The sequence below is a fragment of the Abrus precatorius genome, unplaced genomic scaffold (genome assembly GCF_003935025.1).
Source record: "Abrus precatorius isolate BTA unplaced genomic scaffold, Abrus_2018 Scaffold8, whole genome shotgun sequence".
Lineage (NCBI taxonomy): Eukaryota > Viridiplantae > Streptophyta > Magnoliopsida > Fabales > Fabaceae > Abrus > Abrus precatorius.
The window spans coordinates 311,005-328,935 of record NW_020874428.1 but is presented as its reverse complement, the minus strand read 5'-3'; the positions used below and the strand labels follow the sequence as shown (position 1 = coordinate 328,935).

General features: G+C 30.8%; 1 protein-coding gene across 5 annotated transcripts; it reads left to right on the top strand.

Annotated features, from left to right (window-relative positions):
* The first annotated feature begins 3,207 nt into the window (after nt 1-3,207).
* Nucleotides 3,208-17,494, top strand: LOC113874967 (protein FAM135B-like). 5 transcript variants are annotated; one of them, XM_027513308.1, is made up of 17 exons: nt 3,215-3,276; nt 4,300-4,479; nt 4,571-4,656; nt 5,178-5,332; nt 7,214-7,278; nt 7,902-8,096; nt 8,247-8,301; nt 9,420-9,668; nt 9,768-9,901; nt 11,336-11,525; nt 11,657-11,716; nt 11,795-12,025; nt 14,636-14,894; nt 14,973-15,178; nt 16,006-16,056; nt 16,712-16,965; nt 17,082-17,345. In XM_027513308.1, the coding sequence occupies exons 2-17, from the start codon at nt 4,409-4,411 to the stop codon at nt 17,152-17,154; spliced, it is 2,334 nt and encodes a 777-aa protein (XP_027369109.1). In that variant the 5' UTR covers nt 3,215-3,276; nt 4,300-4,408; the 3' UTR covers nt 17,155-17,345. The 5 variants fall into 5 exon arrangements, with proteins under 5 accessions (XP_027369111.1, XP_027369109.1, XP_027369113.1 ...); XM_027513312.1 differs by lacking the exon at nt 7,902-8,096; XM_027513309.1 differs by having other exon boundaries at nt 3,226-3,276; nt 4,101-4,479; nt 16,712-17,494.
* Nucleotides 17,495-17,931: the final 437 nt, after the last annotated feature.

Below are 17,931 nucleotides of genomic sequence, written 5' to 3'. Positions count from 1 at the left end.
TTATCTATAAGTTTATAAAACCATAAATTATATATTTTTTATAATAGAATAATTATAACATTGTAATATATAGAATACAATATTTTATTTTTATTATTTTGATGAAACATTTTATTATATTAAATTAAAAGCTTAAATTTTTATATTATGAATAAATATTTTGTATTATTATTATTATTATTATTATTATTATTAGATTTATTATTATTATTATTTCATAATAGTATTGTAACAATGATATTTATTTATATGCATAATAATTAAATATATATATATATATATATATTATAATTGAAGAAAGAAAAATATAAAAAAAATTGAACAAAATAAGAGTCAAAATTAAAGTTAAAATTACATATCAGTTTTATAATTTTAAATTAAAGATAAAAATTTGCTTTATATATATATATATATATATATCAATAAAAATTTTAATATTAAAAATATTTTATTATATCATTTTTCAATTCAATCTAAAATTTTAAAATTTGAATTATACCGCCATAAACTATATTTCTAATATCTCTATTTAATATACTGATAACCTCTTATTTGCATTAATTATTAGCAAATTTCCAAGGTCAAGATATACTATAAAAAATACAAATATTATGATGTTTATTAAGCTATGCCTTATGTATTATATGTTGTCTGTTGTTACTCATTTCACTTACTTTTTGGTCTCATGATAATGAACTTGGTGGAAAAAGATGGAAACTGAAATAACTATAAAATTAATGGAGGAAAATGGACGTTCGGTTACTTAACATCTTCTTAAGCATTCATAGTCACTATTCAAAAAGAGACACTTATCCAAGTTAGCATGTCATCTAGTTTGAATTTCAATAGGAGGTTAGTAAATTAGTTAATATTTAATGGAAAGTTGGCTATCCAGGTTCAATACAATTAGACGAAACCAATTTAGTTCAATTAGTCTCACTTAATAACTCTGAGATTGCCACCCATCAACCCTACATATATGATAGGAACTCATATTTTTTGTACTAAACTCTCATACTTCTTTCTTGACCTTGTGAGATTTTAAATTTTTAAGTTTTCTTGAAGCTTAAGTAAGATTTTGAAACACCTTATTTTTAATATATGAGAAACCTTACATTTTAAATTTTTGGACTTTTCAAGTTTGAGTCCTTGGACTTGTTAAAAATTTATTTATTCTTCTTCAACTTACCTCATAATCATGATTAAGGTAAGAAAAAAATAGACTTATATTATGTTAATAATCTTAATGGAACAAGAATGAAAAAAAAAGATAAATTTTCCTCAAATTTCAAAGCTAAAATAAAATTTAAATTTAAATTCTTTGATTTTATTGATTCGTGTTTGTTTGATTAAAATTGAATGTTCTTGTGTTTAATTGAATGCGTTCTTAATGTTTATCTTGAGTTTATTTGAAGTTCTTGTCAAAATTATTTCATGAATCTTTTGATTTTTATTCATTTACCTTGCTTAATTTTAAACCACATTGCATTATTTAGAAATTTTCTTATTTATATTTGTTTCATGAATCCATAAATTATTTCTTCTACATTTACTTGATTCTTAGTTCTTATCTCTATATATTACAATTTTGTATTAAGTTCGTATTAAATCACTTGAATTCATGTCTTGCATGGATTTAATTTCTTTCTCATGACTTTATGGTTTCGTGATTCAAAACTTTCAAACTCTATATATATTTTTAAAATAATTTTTTGACTCAATTGAAAGGAAAACATTTTTCAAAGTAAAAGATATTTTCTAATCCTAATTAAAAATCATTTTTGATTGATTTGAAAGATTCATTAAATTATTGGAAGATTGTCCTTTAGAAGTTTGTTGAAAAGAAGCTTCTTGTCAATGGTGTGATTCTAAAAAATGTAAAAAGATATTGATATGGTAATATTTTAATCAAGAATATTTTGTTTTGAGACTGAAACATGCTTGTGAGCATGGTTATACCTTGACTTAAAATGAAAAAGTAACAAGAGTAGGCCTAGACTTTAAAATAGGAGGCAGTGAGAGGTTACGTACAATTAGCAATGTATGTAGTATTCATAATTTATGGCGAAATATACAAATAATAAAAAACGTTAACATTTTAATTATTAATTAAATTTTATTAAAAATTATCAAAATTATGTGTGTTTTATTTTTTTTATCATTAATTTAACTATATTTTTTAAAATATTTATAATTTTTAATATATTTAATTGAAATATTATTTTTTATAATATTTTAGAGTATGTATTCCTATCGCTCTTATATTAATAAAATAATTACCAATTAAAATGTATATGTATGATAATTTAATTTTAAAAACTAATTTTAATTATAATAACTAAATAATATTATTTTTAGTGAAAAATAATATTATTTCTAATCACTTATTAATATTAAAATCAAACATAGAAAATGCGCACACTAATTATGTATTTAATTTTATATCATGGCTTAATTTTTTAAATATCTAATATAAATCTTGCAATTAAAATTAAATAGAAAATCATTATAACACATATTTAAAAATCCTCGTTTGTCATTAATATATTGTAATTCAAATTAAATGTATTTTCATAAAAAATAATTATTTCTTTCATTATTTTGTTCAAATTTTATTATATTTAGAAAGTCATTAAAAAATATTAAGAAAGTATGAAAAGTCTGTACGTCTAAAAAAAAATTCAAAAAATAAGATTTTGAACATTTATATTATAAATGATTTTTGTAACGAGTACTTAAAGCTATAGGTTAAAATAATATATTATAAGTTTTTATTAAAAATAAAATATTTAATATTTCTAATTTACTAAATTTTTTAATAATTTTTTATAAAGAAATAATATATATAAATTCATCGTGTGTCATTGAAGGAATTATAAATTATAATTCATCACTGATTTTAATAGCAGACTCGAAATTGAAAGTGCAACAATAACAAAAGGAGTTGAATAGCCACCGTTCAAATAACAAACCAGATTACCCCGCCGTGCGGTTCGTCCTCTACAAATGGATCCCCTACAGTTCAAAACTAAACCGCACCGCATGCAGTTATAATCCAATGGTGATTACCTTTTAGCAATAGTTTTAAAAAATAATTTAGAAAAATGAAGGGTCAGATTGTGAACTGCACCATGTACAGCTAACTTTTGAACCAGAGGATTTTAATCCTCGTCCTCTTTTATCCCTTCTCTCTTTCTTTCTACCTCCTTTCCGAGCAACCAAACCATCCTTCACAGAGCACGAACCATGGCAATTCACATATATTCCCAATCTCAGGTTTCTCTTACATTTCCTATTTATATATTCTTACTTTCATTTTCTTTTTCCCGAAGCCTCGTTATCAGAATTTCCAGTGCTTGCCAATTCGTTAAGGACCTTATTTGATATGCATGTTATTTTGCGCGTGAAAACGTGGTTAACTACGCACAATCAATCACCATATTAGTTTTTTCTGTGCCTTTTACAAACTTAATTCTTATAATCTCGAATCATTTGTTGCTACGATATATCTATGTATGGAAACATTTATAACGTATGGTGACCTTGTTTTCTGTTCATATTATGTGAATTGAACTTAGTTCCACGATTATGCGTTGCAGACACTTCTCACTTTTTAGGGTGCGTTTGGTAAGCAGGTTAATTAAGCGCTTAATCAATAGGTTCTTTTCATGAGAGTTTATGGTATGAATTTGATCATGGAATTTACTAGAATAAGCAAAAAAGAGCTTATTTTAATAAGATATACTAAGAAGTTAATTAAATGAGCTAAAAAAGCTTATTATAATCATAAGTTATTTTCATAAGCCCTCCGTAAGCTCCTCTAAACACGCCGTTAGTCATATTGAGGTGACCGCATAATAAAAGTTTGTTCACCACCTTAGAAGAAAGTAACTACAATTTTTAATTTTGAAATTATGGAAATGACTGTGGAGAAGAACATATATTCATAGTTTTTTTTAACTATTAATCAATTTAATATTACTAAATATACGGTCTATGCTGATTGTTTATGCTGATTGTTTGTGTAACATTGCCTTTATCGTGTCTTTAATGTATCTCACTTAGGATGTGTCCCATAATTATTCTTATTTGCACTGCAGCATTTGTTGACCATGGAGGGTGCTAAGAGCCTAAGAGTGAATGTTACACATTACAATCAAATGTTTCTTTTCAAAATATGCTTAATTTGGTCAAGAATTAGTGATATGTGATTGATATGATATGATAAGAACTGAAAGGGGGTGCTTGGATTTACTGATTATGATTAAGATAATGACAAATATATGTGTGGTGTTACAGGTTATCGTAGTGCATATCTAGGATTGTTTGTTGCGGTGAAAGATAGAAGCTAGGCCAGTAGAGAGGCTACCTGATGTAATGCAACACTTTTAAGATCAGGGCAGTGGCTATGTTGGAAGCTGTACAAGAGATTGCAATATACATTCATAGGTTTCACAATCTTGACCTTTTTCATCAAGGGTATGCATCCATTTCTATTTTATTCTTTTGTAACTTTTGTTTGGAAATCTGACTAGGTTACATAGCTGAATGCATGTTTTGTTTTACATAGATGGTATCAGATTAAAATTACTATGAGATGGGAGGACGATGAAACAATATCTTTTGGAATTCCAGCTAGAGTTGTTCAATATGAAGGTAATTTGTCACAATATTGCTCTATATTACTTTTGTATTTGTGTTTGAGGAAACTTGTTATCATTATTTATCCTATGTAGCCATGTATTCAATTAAGTTTTGCCAATTATTTAACCAGCAGTTGAGTAGTGTAATTGGCCTATCAATGGAAATGTTGAAATCATTTGGTTTGACACTATCATATTGTTTGACTTTTTCTTTTAATTGTGTTATTAACTTGTAGGCATAGTATTTTATCATTTGGTTGGACATTACAATATTAATTTGAGGCCCTAAGTAGTTGAAAAGGTGGAACTAGTGGCTATTAATTTCTAATTGTTACACCATTAATCATGATGTGTTGTTGTTTGCCAAGGACCTTTCTCAGCCACTTGTTTTGTTATTCATGAAACTACTTTCCACACTTTTATGTTTCTCTTTGCGCACCTACATATTTCTTCATGAGAAAACTTTTACAGAAGCTGTTTTGTATGTGCTGAATTAATAATAACTGATGAGATAGTAAATGTTCTTAATTGCAGCTCCTGATCTGGGTCCTAGCAATTTATTTGGTATTTGGAGGATTGATGATACAGACAATAGTTTCTCAACACAGCCCTTTGGGATAAAATATGCTAGGCAGGACATTCATTTATGTATGATGATCTCATTCAATTTATCACTTAGTAGATTTGAGGTGATGATCTCTCTCTCATTTTCTTTTTCTGGAGGGTATTGTGGGGAAAGGAAATATGGTTAGAATCCAATAGTGGGTATTGAATTCAATACCTCACTAATGAGAAGGTTAGGATCAAATTTCCCATAAATTGTTTATACACTCCAGCACAAATGCAGCTAGTATGTAGTGGTTCTGAACTTTTGATAATGAAAAAATCCACAACTCATTGGCTATGAATTAGTTGATATGCAAACTAGTTGTAATATATAACAGGTTTAGGGCTATTTGAGATTTATGTTTTCAAGTTTAACAGCTGTGGGTACCATATTTTTTTCTTTCTTTGCTACTGCCAATTATACTTGCTAACAAGAGTTGATTGGGTTCCTATTCATAATGACAATTGATTAACATGTGTAAAATTGGTTAAACTTTTAAAGCCACTTTGTAATCTTGATATTTGTGAATCAAAATATTTCCTAAACCTCTAAGACAAGCATATAATCAGTCTAGACATGGCAAAGAAATGCAAGAATTGCACATAAAGGAACAAGCATATTTGTATTTTTCCTCACCCTTGCACATCATAAGGAGATTATATTTCTATATTCTGTCTATCCTTGTCAAGGACAAACTCAAAATACTTTAGTTGTCAGGTGAAGACGTGAAGGCTCATGGTCAGTTTTATATCTCTAGCATGCCCTCATATGCAAGAGCCCCTTTGGCTTTAAGCATGGTTTATGCGCAAAACAACTCTACCATATTCTAGAAGGCAATTTTAATATTGGATGGAACCCATGACCTCTTGATCATATTGGCTCTGATACAATGTCAATGACTAACTCTCACAAAAGTTTAAGTTGCTATGTGCAGACAAATCACAAATGATTGGTTTTATGTCTCCAACAAAAATGCTCCCAAAATCAACATCCAAAACAACCAACCTAATTTTCAAGTTCATTAACTTATTCAAATGTTATGTTTATGTCAACAAATGCATCAAAGAAACTTATTTTATTTTTTCTACATGATGTCAGCTAGAACTTGCTTGTCAAATTGAGATTTGCATGTGGTCAAATTTATATTGATTCTAAATAGTAATCAAGCATTGGTCAAATGCAAAAAAGAATTTTCAAATTGCTCAGAGTAGAGTCACAAAGCTGAGATCCAAAGTTAGCAAATCCAATGCTTTGTTACAATTCATTGCTAGGTGCAAGTTGCAAAGCACCATGGACATAGGTTGAAGACCACTATCACAAGGAGTGTTGGATGTTTGAATGGACAGGATAGGTGAAATTAGGTTTGAATTTGTGTGAAACTAGTTCTCAGGATGCAATTAAAATCGTTTAAGTTTGGGTCAGCATTTGTGATGTAATTGTAATATAATATAAAACCACTAATGTATCTTTATCTAACAACTTAACTTTTAGGGATTATTAGTTCATGATAGTATTGCAGCCTATATGATCAGGTATCTATAATTTGATCCTTTCCCCCTTGTTCTAATAAAAAAGTTGAATTTGAGCACAAGGTAGGTGGGGTGCTGCATTGTCCATGCTTTGTGTGAGAGTGCATCTTGGAAATGTAATGTAAAACTATTTGTGGGTCTTCACCTAATAGTTTGAAATCTTTGAATTGTTGGATCAGGACAGAGTTTTTGTTGGTCTGTGTTTTATTTGATCTGCCCCGCACACCAACATGGCTTTGTTGGAGTTTAAAACTGTCATGATACAAGTCTCAACACAATTTCAGTTTGATCCTATTAGATCATGTTCTGAATTCTTATGCTGGAACAGGATCCCTATAGCAAGAGGAACATAGAATGATTTGATTCTATGCTTACCTTGCTGTTTTGCTCAATATTATCTAATTTAACTTTTTTGTTGTGGTTCTTATTTGCAGGTTTTACCTACAACAGCTGTAATTTTGAAGTTTGAGCTTATGTTTGCTCCTACATTTGAAAATGGGTGAGTGATAATAGTATATTCATTAGCTTATTAATATGGAGCAAAACAATTGTTCCTTCTTGGTTGATATCTCCTTGGGCTATGTATGCAAGTTCAATTTAGGGGGGAAGGGAAGGCTTCTAAGAGACCTCTTATTTGAGAGTTATAGAGAGAAAGCATTGTAGCAGAGATCAGAGAAAAACCTAAACTGTTGATACTGTGTAGAGAGAAAGTGTATGAATGGTGTGGGCCATATGTTCACACATGAATCGTATTTATAATCACATAGTATAGTACAACATAATTAATCATAAATAGGAAGGAATAAAAATGAATCCCTAATTTACAGTTACATATAATGGGATATCTAATCATGTCCCTTATTTTCTTATTTTGTGATGATTGTTTTCTAACCATAGCTTTTAAAAATAAGAAGGGGTTTAAGGATCTTTAAATTCCCCCCAAAACCCCTTTTATATTTTTTGAGTGCTCTCATTTTAGGGGGTTCTTAACATCCAAACAAGAAAGGAGTCTAACCTCCCTTCCCCTCCCCTCCCTTACCTCTCAAACACTTTATTGTCCTCTTTCTTCAAACTTCCAAACAAGGCCTTAGTGAAACACTGACTGGAATGCACCATCTGCAGTGCTGATTTGCAAGCTTCTCTGGATGCTTACCCTGCTGCTGTCCATGAATTCCGAATTCCTCCTAAAGCTCTTTTAGGGTTACATTCATATTGTCCTGTACATTTTGATGCTTTACATGCAGTGCTGGTTGATGTCAGCGTACATGTCAGTTTACTGAAATCTGCTTCTTACCAGTCCACATCGAAGGTACCCAGGTTTGTCCCGTTGGCTTCATTATGAATCAATTAGACCTTCAGTTTAGAATTTTTATTTCTTTTGAGAAGTTTACTTAAGAGCATATTTGATTGCAACTTTCTTTTTATGTTTGATTACACAGAGTAACCTGATCACATGCTTTATTTCAGCAATTCTCGCAATTCTGAATTTGTTGCTGATAAAAGCAATGACACATTGAACCAAGTATGTTTTAAACATTAGATGTCTCTTTCGAAATCATTGTTGAAGAGCAAATCAATTTGGCTTTATTGAAAATACTTATTACAAATCTGTTGGAAATATGTAAATACAGTAATAGGACAGTTTTAATCTTGTAAATATGTTTGTATAATCTTGCTTTTAATTATACTTATTCTTGTATTAATGACAAAAAAAAAAATTCTCTGGGGTGTAAACCACGACGCAGATTCATCCTGTGTTTCTTGTTCCTCTTTCTTCTTTCTCAACACAGTATCTAGAGCTTGACAAGAAGCAACCTAAATCTGTGCACTGCTTATTGATGTAGATTTTTCCCCTCGAAAACCATGCTTCACATCCTAAATTTGGACTTCTCCTGTCTGGGTCACTCTTTTATGCTGACAACTTCTCTGAACCTATTTTCTACGCAGATGATAGATAGTACAGCTTTGGTCCTTGTAGTTTGGACTCTACAATTTTGGCCCCCTTAGTTTCTTTTGAGCTAATTAAGTCCCTCTACTCTTAAAATTAAGCAAATATGCTCCCTAATCTCTTATTTCATAAAATCTTTCAATTCTTATTAAATTCCCATGAAACTTTTAACTTCTAAATATTTAGAATTATTTTATATCATAAATATATAAAAGAAATCTGCCAAAAAAATACAATAATTTTAGGATTTTAAGTAGAAAAAACTAATGAAGAGATCAAATTTACTTAATTTGAAAAGTAGATGGACTAATTAGCTAAAAAAAAGCTAGAGGGATCAAAATTGCATATGATTCAAACTAAAGGGACCAAAAGTGAAATTAAGAATTTTACTTTTTATGTAATCTATTGTTTAAATCAGGGAATAATAACATTTCATGTGAAATATTGTCATGTTCAAAATATAGATTTAGAGAGTTATGTGGAAAATAAAAAATAAGATGACAATGTTGAAAGGCAGTACCACAAATGGAATGAAATTTAAAAAATGTTTTTATTGGAAGTATGAAAATGTTTGTTTTTGTATTGTTGTAATCAGGGATCAAATCGATATTTATATATTTGTTCTATTGGTTTTATTCTTTGGATGTTATTATTCAGGCATTAACAGAATGCTTTTTTATGTCACTAACCAGGGTTTAGAAGTTGCCTCGCCCTCTATACAGTTGAGAAATGTCAAGCTTGTTAGAGCATTATTAACAGCTCGTGATATATTACTTGAAGAATTACAAAAACTTGGCAAAGCAGTTGATCAAGCTATTGATATTTCAGAGTTTGTATCAAAAAGGAATAATATGAAATTATTAAATTCTATTCTGCAAGCTAATCAGTTCACAACTGATGTTGAAATTTCAGGACAAGGCAAGCAACAAAATAGTCTTGAGGTCCTTGCTTTTGTTCATTCTGCAAAATATTTCTATTTTGTTTTTCCTTTCATGTTGTTCTTTATTATTTTATTTATTATATTGCTTCTTCCTGTACAGGGAGGAAATGGTGCTCTAGATATTTTGAAAGCTAAAAAGCTTCGTTCCTGGTCAAAGAAAGAGGTCCTGTACTGTTATCATGCAGTGGGAAATCAATTGTCATATTTATGGAACATATTTCTAAAGTTCCATAGGTTTGCTTTTTACTTCAATCTTTTTTATGAAAAACAACTATCAGCATTTTTTTTCTTAAAGCATAGACCCATTTTCAAATGTATTAATTGCAAAGGCTGGGAAAATAATATGCATAATGACATATTACAAGAAAAAGGGAAATAGGGGAGATCCTATCACAATATCAGCACAATAAATACTAATATCCTAATTTCCAGAATATTTACCCCATAATTTAATCAGACTATGGACAGCAATAAAATCAAATATTTATTGATAGATTATAACAAATATTCTGAGATTCTAACAGTAAATATATCCATTCATTGAATATATAAGTTATTAATTTGATTGTTTAATACTATGTGTATTTATTGAATATAGTATAAATTTATAATATATAACTACTTTACTTTGGTTTTGATAAATTAGTTATTTATATATTATAAAAAGGACTATAGAGAGTATTATGTATCATTAAAATTAACCAAAATGCATGCTGCAATAAATTTCACGTTTGAATCTGATTCGATGATCTATTTTTTCTTTCTGTAACTTTTTAACAATTTTGATACAAGTATAATTAATAATAATGTGGTTTGGAGCTCTAGATTGTTTTTTGAGCAAATACTCATTTTAGTCCTTGAAATTGTTAGCATAGACAATTTAATCCTTAACTTCATATAATTCTCACTTTATTCTTTAATGTTTTGAAAATCACCCATTTTAGTCTTTTTCTTATTTCATTTTTTAATGTTTTATATATATAAAAAAATTAAAGTGAATGTCGTTTTGTAAAATCAGGAATTAAAGTGCAGGACCTCTTTTTAACTCATTTTATCCCCTTTTTACTTCAAGAACTAAAATGCTAAACACTTGCAATTTGAGGGAATAAAATGGGTATTTAATCATTTTTTTTTTGTTTCTTTCAAGCATATATAATTAGGTTTCAATTGCTCATTTGATCTATTATGGAATATTTTCTGGGGAAAGCTTAATGGCATCGTTAGCTTCTGTTTCCTTCATTACTTGGTTTCAAATGATATTTCTGCATGCAAATCCACGTTCAGTATTTCACATGTTGACATGCTTATAACATGAGAATGCTCCAGTTAACTATCTCACAATCATAATTTGTGTCATTTGTCATTACCAGTCCATTAGTATATATCATGAATTGCTCATTTGATCTATTATGGAACAGTGTCTGGGAGCAGCTTAATGTCATCATTAGCTTCTGTTTCACTCGTTCATTGTTTTCTATACTTGGTTTCAAATGATATTTCTGCACACAAATCTACATTCAGTATTTCACATGTTGACATGCATATAACACGAGAATGCTCCAATTAACTATCTGACAATTATAATGTGTTATTTTTCATTCCCCATGCATTAGTATATATAAAAAAAATGTAACGTTGTTTACTCAACTATAATATTCATGTTTCTAGGGAGAACAAAACAAAGATTCTAGAATTTTTGCATGATACATGGGCTAAGGATCGGAAAGCTGAATGGTCAATATGGATGGTGTACTCTAAGGTTGAGATGCCTCATCATTATATAAACAGTGGGAGTGATGAGTCTTCCCATCGTGGGGTACACAGAAGAGTTTCCAGTTTGTGGAAACTATCTGACGATGTAAGTACTTGTGCCTCCTATGTATTCTTAATAATAGAAAAGTTGCTTAGAAAAGAAGGAGCTTGGTGAACATAATTTTGGTGCAAATAACTAAAAGCGATATCTTTTTTTTGGTCTGATAAATCATACAGCCTCTTCAGACTGCAACTACTCGTGCAGAACTTCATCGAAGGAGCATTGCACAAATGAGGGTAGTTATCAATTCATGTGGACCACCTGCTCCTCTTTTTAATATACATATGGCCTATTAATGGATTATATTTATGCAGATAAACAACCGTTCAATTCAAGACATGCATATATTTGGAGATCCGTCACGTATACCAATTGTGAGTGTGGAACGTGTGATGAATGCACCTCGACGTACTATCAGTGAAAATTCATACTTGAGACATGTAGCACTTATAAACAGTCTCAACTTGGACACTGCAAGCAAGACATCTGCACCACAAAGTAGTACTCGTGTGTTGAAGATTGTTGTCTTTGTGCATGGATTTCAGGCAAGTCATACACTAATGGAATTTTGTCAAAACAATACCATTTATTTTATTTAGGTCTCGAGTTTGTTGGATATACCCAACCTATTATATTAAGATTGGGTCAAGTAAACGTAAATCACTGGTTGGTTGTTGTTAGAAACACAGTGAGAGAAAGGAAAGAGAGAAGAAAGGGAAAAATTCAATTTCTAACTAACTTGAAAGAGTACAAACTTTTTTTATATAGACTAGACAGTCCTAGCTTGAACTGTCAGCAACAATAGTTTGACATCACAGAGTTTGTTACAACAGAATATTCTAAAATGATTACAGTTAAAATGACAATTCTAAGTTTACAACATTGTCCCTTCAAACTCAATTAGGCTGAGTAATTGAAAATTGGTCAACTACTTGAAGTTTGCGTCTTAATTAGTAGAATATTGTACTCCCCAATGCCTTTGTTTGAATATGAACGATTTAATCATCAGCAGGAATGTGAGACAATAAGGCTTTTGTTGATAACATTTTTCATGTGCAAAAAAGGTCCAACTCTAAATGTTTTGACTTCTATTCCTACAAAGTAGTCTATGTTACCTAAATGCTTCAGGGCAAAGATAGAATTTAACTTTGCTGTAAGCTACTGAATTTGGTTAGGAGAGTTTCCTGTGATGAGAAAGTCATCTACATAAACCAGAATGTAGATACAGTAGTTTGCAATGGAAAGTATGAATAGAAATGAGTCACACTTGCATGTTTTAAACCCAAAGCTGCGAAGAGAATTGTCTGTCTCTTTTTCCCTATTTCTACAAGGGTCCCACTTTCTAAAGCATAACAATTGACTGTCTCTTTTCCCCTTAACTAGAAATGCAAGCAATAGTAGCATAAGTTTCCCCATGAAGCACCAAAACAAGCCGTTGCCCAACATCTAGTGAAGTGGCCACCTTTTGGACAATAGCATCAATGATACTGCCAAACATAGCAACTGTATTGTACTTCCTCCCCACTCTTGCTGCTGCTATACTAATTCAACCTTCACTCTGCTTCTTTATTTCATCTACCAGTTCTGCACATCCCAACAAGAACACAACATAGGCAAGGTTTGTTAAATTCTTGATCTGGATTTCAGTAGTGATATGCCCACTAACCCTCAACCTCATGAATTCCACCTGGGTCAAATAAGAAACTCTTAAGACATTCTTTCTTCCAAATTCGACTAAAGCATCATCCACAATAATGTGGGAAATTTGCAATACTAGCACCTTCTTGTGCACTGTACTCACTACTACCAAAAATTTGAAATTTGGGAGAGTTCATGAGCTCCAAGACAGCCCTTTTTTCTTGATACTCAACCACATCAGTGAGTTGGGCTTGCTTATTTCGATGATCCTCAATACCGAACGCAGAGTTCAGGAATTACAAAATATAGGACTATAGGAATAAATTCCATTTTTAAAAAAGAGGATTTTTAAATTGAGTATCAAGGAGTTAAAGAATTTAAGCCAAAATACCAAATCAAAGTAGATCGATTTTTTTTCATTCCCGAGGAAGTGCATATTTTACCCGAATCTTCTTCCATAATGATACGGACCAATAGTATCGTTGGAGTAGATACACCAATAACTTTAAATATAAGAAGTTGAGTAGGTGGATTGGTCCAAATGGAGAAGAAAAAAAAAAAGATTGAATTAAAAATATTATAAAAAATTGCCTTATCCTAGGAACTTCCCATCTTGTCCATGCTCCCTTCTCACCAGTTATGCTTTGGTGTTGAAATTGTTGAACGATGACTTGTTCTGCTTTCATCACCATCTCTGATGTAGCCGTGGCCACCACACATGCACCATAGTCTGGTTGTTCAGGTAGGAGCAGGCTGGCTGTCTCACTTGAGAGGCAAAATTTTGTTACAGCTGTTGACCCACTCAACTTCATGGGAGAAATCAAATCAAGTGGGTTGTTCATAAAACCGAAACCCTAACCCTCCATTATTGTTATCAAATCAGTCCTAGGCTCTCTGCTCATGCCAAATATAGGACCTCCCTGAATCTTTTCAACCCAGAAAAGATCCATTTCTTCGTCATCTCTGCCATTGTGATTCTTGATTTTAATAAATTCATTTTTGCTTCTATTTTCTTATTAGAGCTTGATACCAGTTAATAGAAACTGATTCAGATATTGAAGAAAAACTCTCTTTATTAACAGAAAGTTCAGTACAATCTAAGTATTCAAGAGATCTAGTTCTCTCCCAATGCCCAAAGGCTCCACCCAATCCTCTCTCAATTCAACTGCTATCCTTATCTTAACCTTCCCTTTTATTTATAGGCAACATGTGTTATTCAAACTATCTCACCAAACTAACTATCTCACTAATGTAACTAATTAATGGATAACTAAGTAATCTACTTTAACTAAATACTTATTCTAACACCTAACATTAAAACAATAACATGGTTTATCCTTGTCATAAAGTTTTATGTTGGTTGTCAACTTCCTAACACAACCATGCTCTTTTATCCAGGCTTAGGGCTGGCTATATAAAGAATTGCATCAAAGCATGACATTGGCAGATTTATTGTATGTTTGTATCATTTTTTATTTTGGTTTAATGTTTATTCTACATCACCTAAAATGTTGTAGGGGCATCATCTGGATTTACGACTTATTCGAAATCAATGGCTTTTGATAGATCCTGAGGTAAAATTTCTTATGTCTGAGGCTAATGAAGATAGAACATCAGGAGACTTCAGAGAAATGGGACAACGACTAGCTCAGGAAGTTATTTCTTTCGTTAAAAAGAAAATGGACAAAGCCTCAAGATATAGAAATTTGGGAGATATTAGGTTAAGTTTTGTTGGACATTCTATTGGTAACCTCATTATAAGAGCAGCGATAGCAGGTAGGTCATAATTTTTGAAGTGATGGGTGGGGTTCATCTGTTTGACATTATGGGCTAAACTCTGTTCTATTTTCGCAGAAAGCATGATGGAGCCATTTCTAAGATATCTATATACATATGTTTCAGTATCTGGTCCACATTTAGGGTATCTTTACAGTTCAAACTCTTTGTTTAATTCTGGATTATGGCTTTTGAAGAAACTTAAAGGCATGCAGTGTATTCGTCAGCTCACCTTCACTGATGATCCAGATATCCAAAATACATTTCTCTATAAGTTGTGTAAGGTGAGGAAATTGTTCTACCAAGGTTGGAATCAAATGACACATATAAGCTCAAAGTAACTTTTATCAGCCAGAAGCTTAAAATATTGTTCTCTTGAATAACTTATTTTGATATGTAATCACTGTTAGTTGTTACCAACAACACTATTATATTATAAGCATCTGTTATGCTTAATCTTTAATAACTATTTGGATATGAAATCCAAGTTGTTGATCTAGTAATCTTTCCTTGTATGTGAAAATGATGCATAACATTGATGTGATTTGAAAAATCTGGCTATGATCGGCATAATGACTTTTTCTAAACCCAATGCTAATTTTCTTTGAAATTATATCCTACAATAAGTTAATCAATACTTCATAAGTACATATACTGTAAATACACTGTTATGTAAAGGATACATTTAAGTGTTATGTGTGTGTTTGTGGGTGTTCCCACGCATGTTTCTGACCCTGCACTTTCAATTTTGGCTACCAGAACCATGTTTTGTATAATATGTTAGAAGTTATTGTGTTAATGTTGAATTACTAATTTTTGTACCAATAATTCTACCAAAAAATTGATCCATACATTGTTGGCTGTAAAACATGAGCAGGGGTTGTAGTGAAGATGCATTGGCATAAAAAATAGATGACAACGGCTAATTCAATGTTCATATTAGTAATTTTTTTTAAAGTGAAAATGAGTGGTCTCCTTGAGAAATCCCTAAAACTGAACAGGAGTATTAGTTTTTTGCGTCAGCGGCCTTGATCATCCTTATGTTTATGTATTTAATTACTTTGATGAGGTTCTAATATTACTTTACGTTTCTCTGTTTCTTCTTTTTCAGCAAAAGACCTTGGATCATTTTAGGAATACTGTGTTGCTATCTTCCCCTCAGGTTTTCCCTTGTCTTGTGACCCCTAAAATCATTTCTAGAAATGCTCTGTACTGTCACACTTAGCAGTGAATATATATTGTGGATATGAGATTTTTAAAATTGGACTTAATTGATGGATTTATAAATGCATGCGAAGCTTGATCTTCTATTACATAATTAATTTTACGAAGTGTCTTATGATCATGGTGCACCTGAGATGAATCCAAAATAGAAACCAAAATGCTGGCTGTGGAACTCAATCTATATTCAAAACTAGAAAGATTTTGAAATGTCTGAAGTATTTTATCTTTCCTAATTGACGTCAAATGAAATACTACGGGTCATTTGGTTTGAGAAAAAAAATTTGTTTTCCCTTTTTAAAATACAAAAATTCCACTTTATTGTCAATTTTTTTTTTGTTTTCAAATATTTGTCTAAGAAACAGTAAAAAAATATAAGTTTATTGTTTCATCAACAAATCTTTGAAAGCAAGAAAACATACATGAGAATAAGCCCTCACAATTTTTATGGAAGAGTTTGTACAACAAGGTATTTATTTTTAAGTTATTCAAGTAAATCCTCTTTCCCTTTTCCAGTTTTTGTTTTCTGCTATATCTTATGCTTGCTTTTTAGGAATTTAATTGGTTTGCTGCCAACTGATTATGTATTTTTTCAGGATGGTTATGTACCCTACCATTCTGCTAGAATTGAATCATGCCAAGCTGCTTCACATGACAATTCCAAGAAGAGTAGATTGTTCCTAGAGATGCTGAATGATTGTTTGGACCAAATTCGTGCCAATCCCTCTGAACATCGAGTTTTCATGCGTTGTGATGTCAATTTTGATGCCACTACCTATGGCAAGAATTTAAACTCATTCATTGGTCGAGCTGCACATATTGAGTTTCTGGAATCTGACATTTTTGCAAGGTTCATAATGTGGTCATTCCCAGAACTATTTCGATAGAGGTTCCTATCATTTGCCTTATTTGCATTAAGGTTTTCTAAAGTATTCAGACTGACATAAGCTTGGCCCCACTTATCAGCATCAGATATCAGTTGTGGCCAGATTTTAGTCACAAGTCATTCAAAGAATTGCAATCACCTTGGTATGTGTAAATTGGCAGGAGGATGAAGACATCTAAGCTGCATATTTGGTTGGCTTCAAGATGTTTATTTGCAACACATATATACATATAGCTATAGGAATGGTTCCAGAAGTAATAGTGTGTAATTATTTTAGGTTAGGTAAATCACTGTTAATGTCATGCTTTTACAATGTTACTTCCGAAGCCATTAACATACTGAGGGAAGGGAATCAGGTTGCAGTGGAATTGTTTATAGCAAGGAGAGATTCACACTTTTAGGTTTAATTTTAACAAATATTTAGATCAAGATTTTATCCTTTAAACCAAGCAACATGACAGCCTTATATTCATATATGATTAGGTCAAATTTTAACGTTATTTTTTTGCTCCTTTTCTTAATATTTTATGTTTAGCTACAAGTTAGTAGGTCGTAACCTAGTATGTACCTTCTGTGCCTCTCTAATCTAACTTTGTCTCCTTTGCTTAATATATTATTGTGTTGCTTTTGTTGCATTTGCGGATGTAAATGCTAAAATTAGTGCTACACATTTTCCTTTCCCATTCTCTTGTTAAGTATTAACCATATTTTATGAGTAATTTTAAATTTTATAAAGTTATAAATATAAATATTATTTTTCTTTAAAATAAGATTTAACATATGAAATATTAAAATTAAAATACATATTTAATTATTACTTATTCAACTATAGTTAAATTTGAGCCGTGAACAAATATCTATGACACTTGACCAACTAGTTTGATTTAAAAAATATTGATTAAAACTTAAAGTAATAAAACATTTTTTAAG

Bases quoted from the DNA above. Each gene is read 5' to 3' on its own strand.
- LOC113874967 (XM_027513308.1), top strand. From the start codon at position 4,409: ATGTTGGAAGCTGTACAAGAGATTGCAATATACATTCATAGGTTTCAC. The intron at 8,302-9,419 runs GTATGTTTTAAA...GTCACTAACCAG, and splicing joins GCAATGACACATTGAACCAA to GGTTTAGAAGTTGCCTCGCC. The intron at 11,717-11,794 runs GTAGTTATCAAT...ATATTTATGCAG, and splicing joins GGAGCATTGCACAAATGAGG to ATAAACAACCGTTCAATTCA.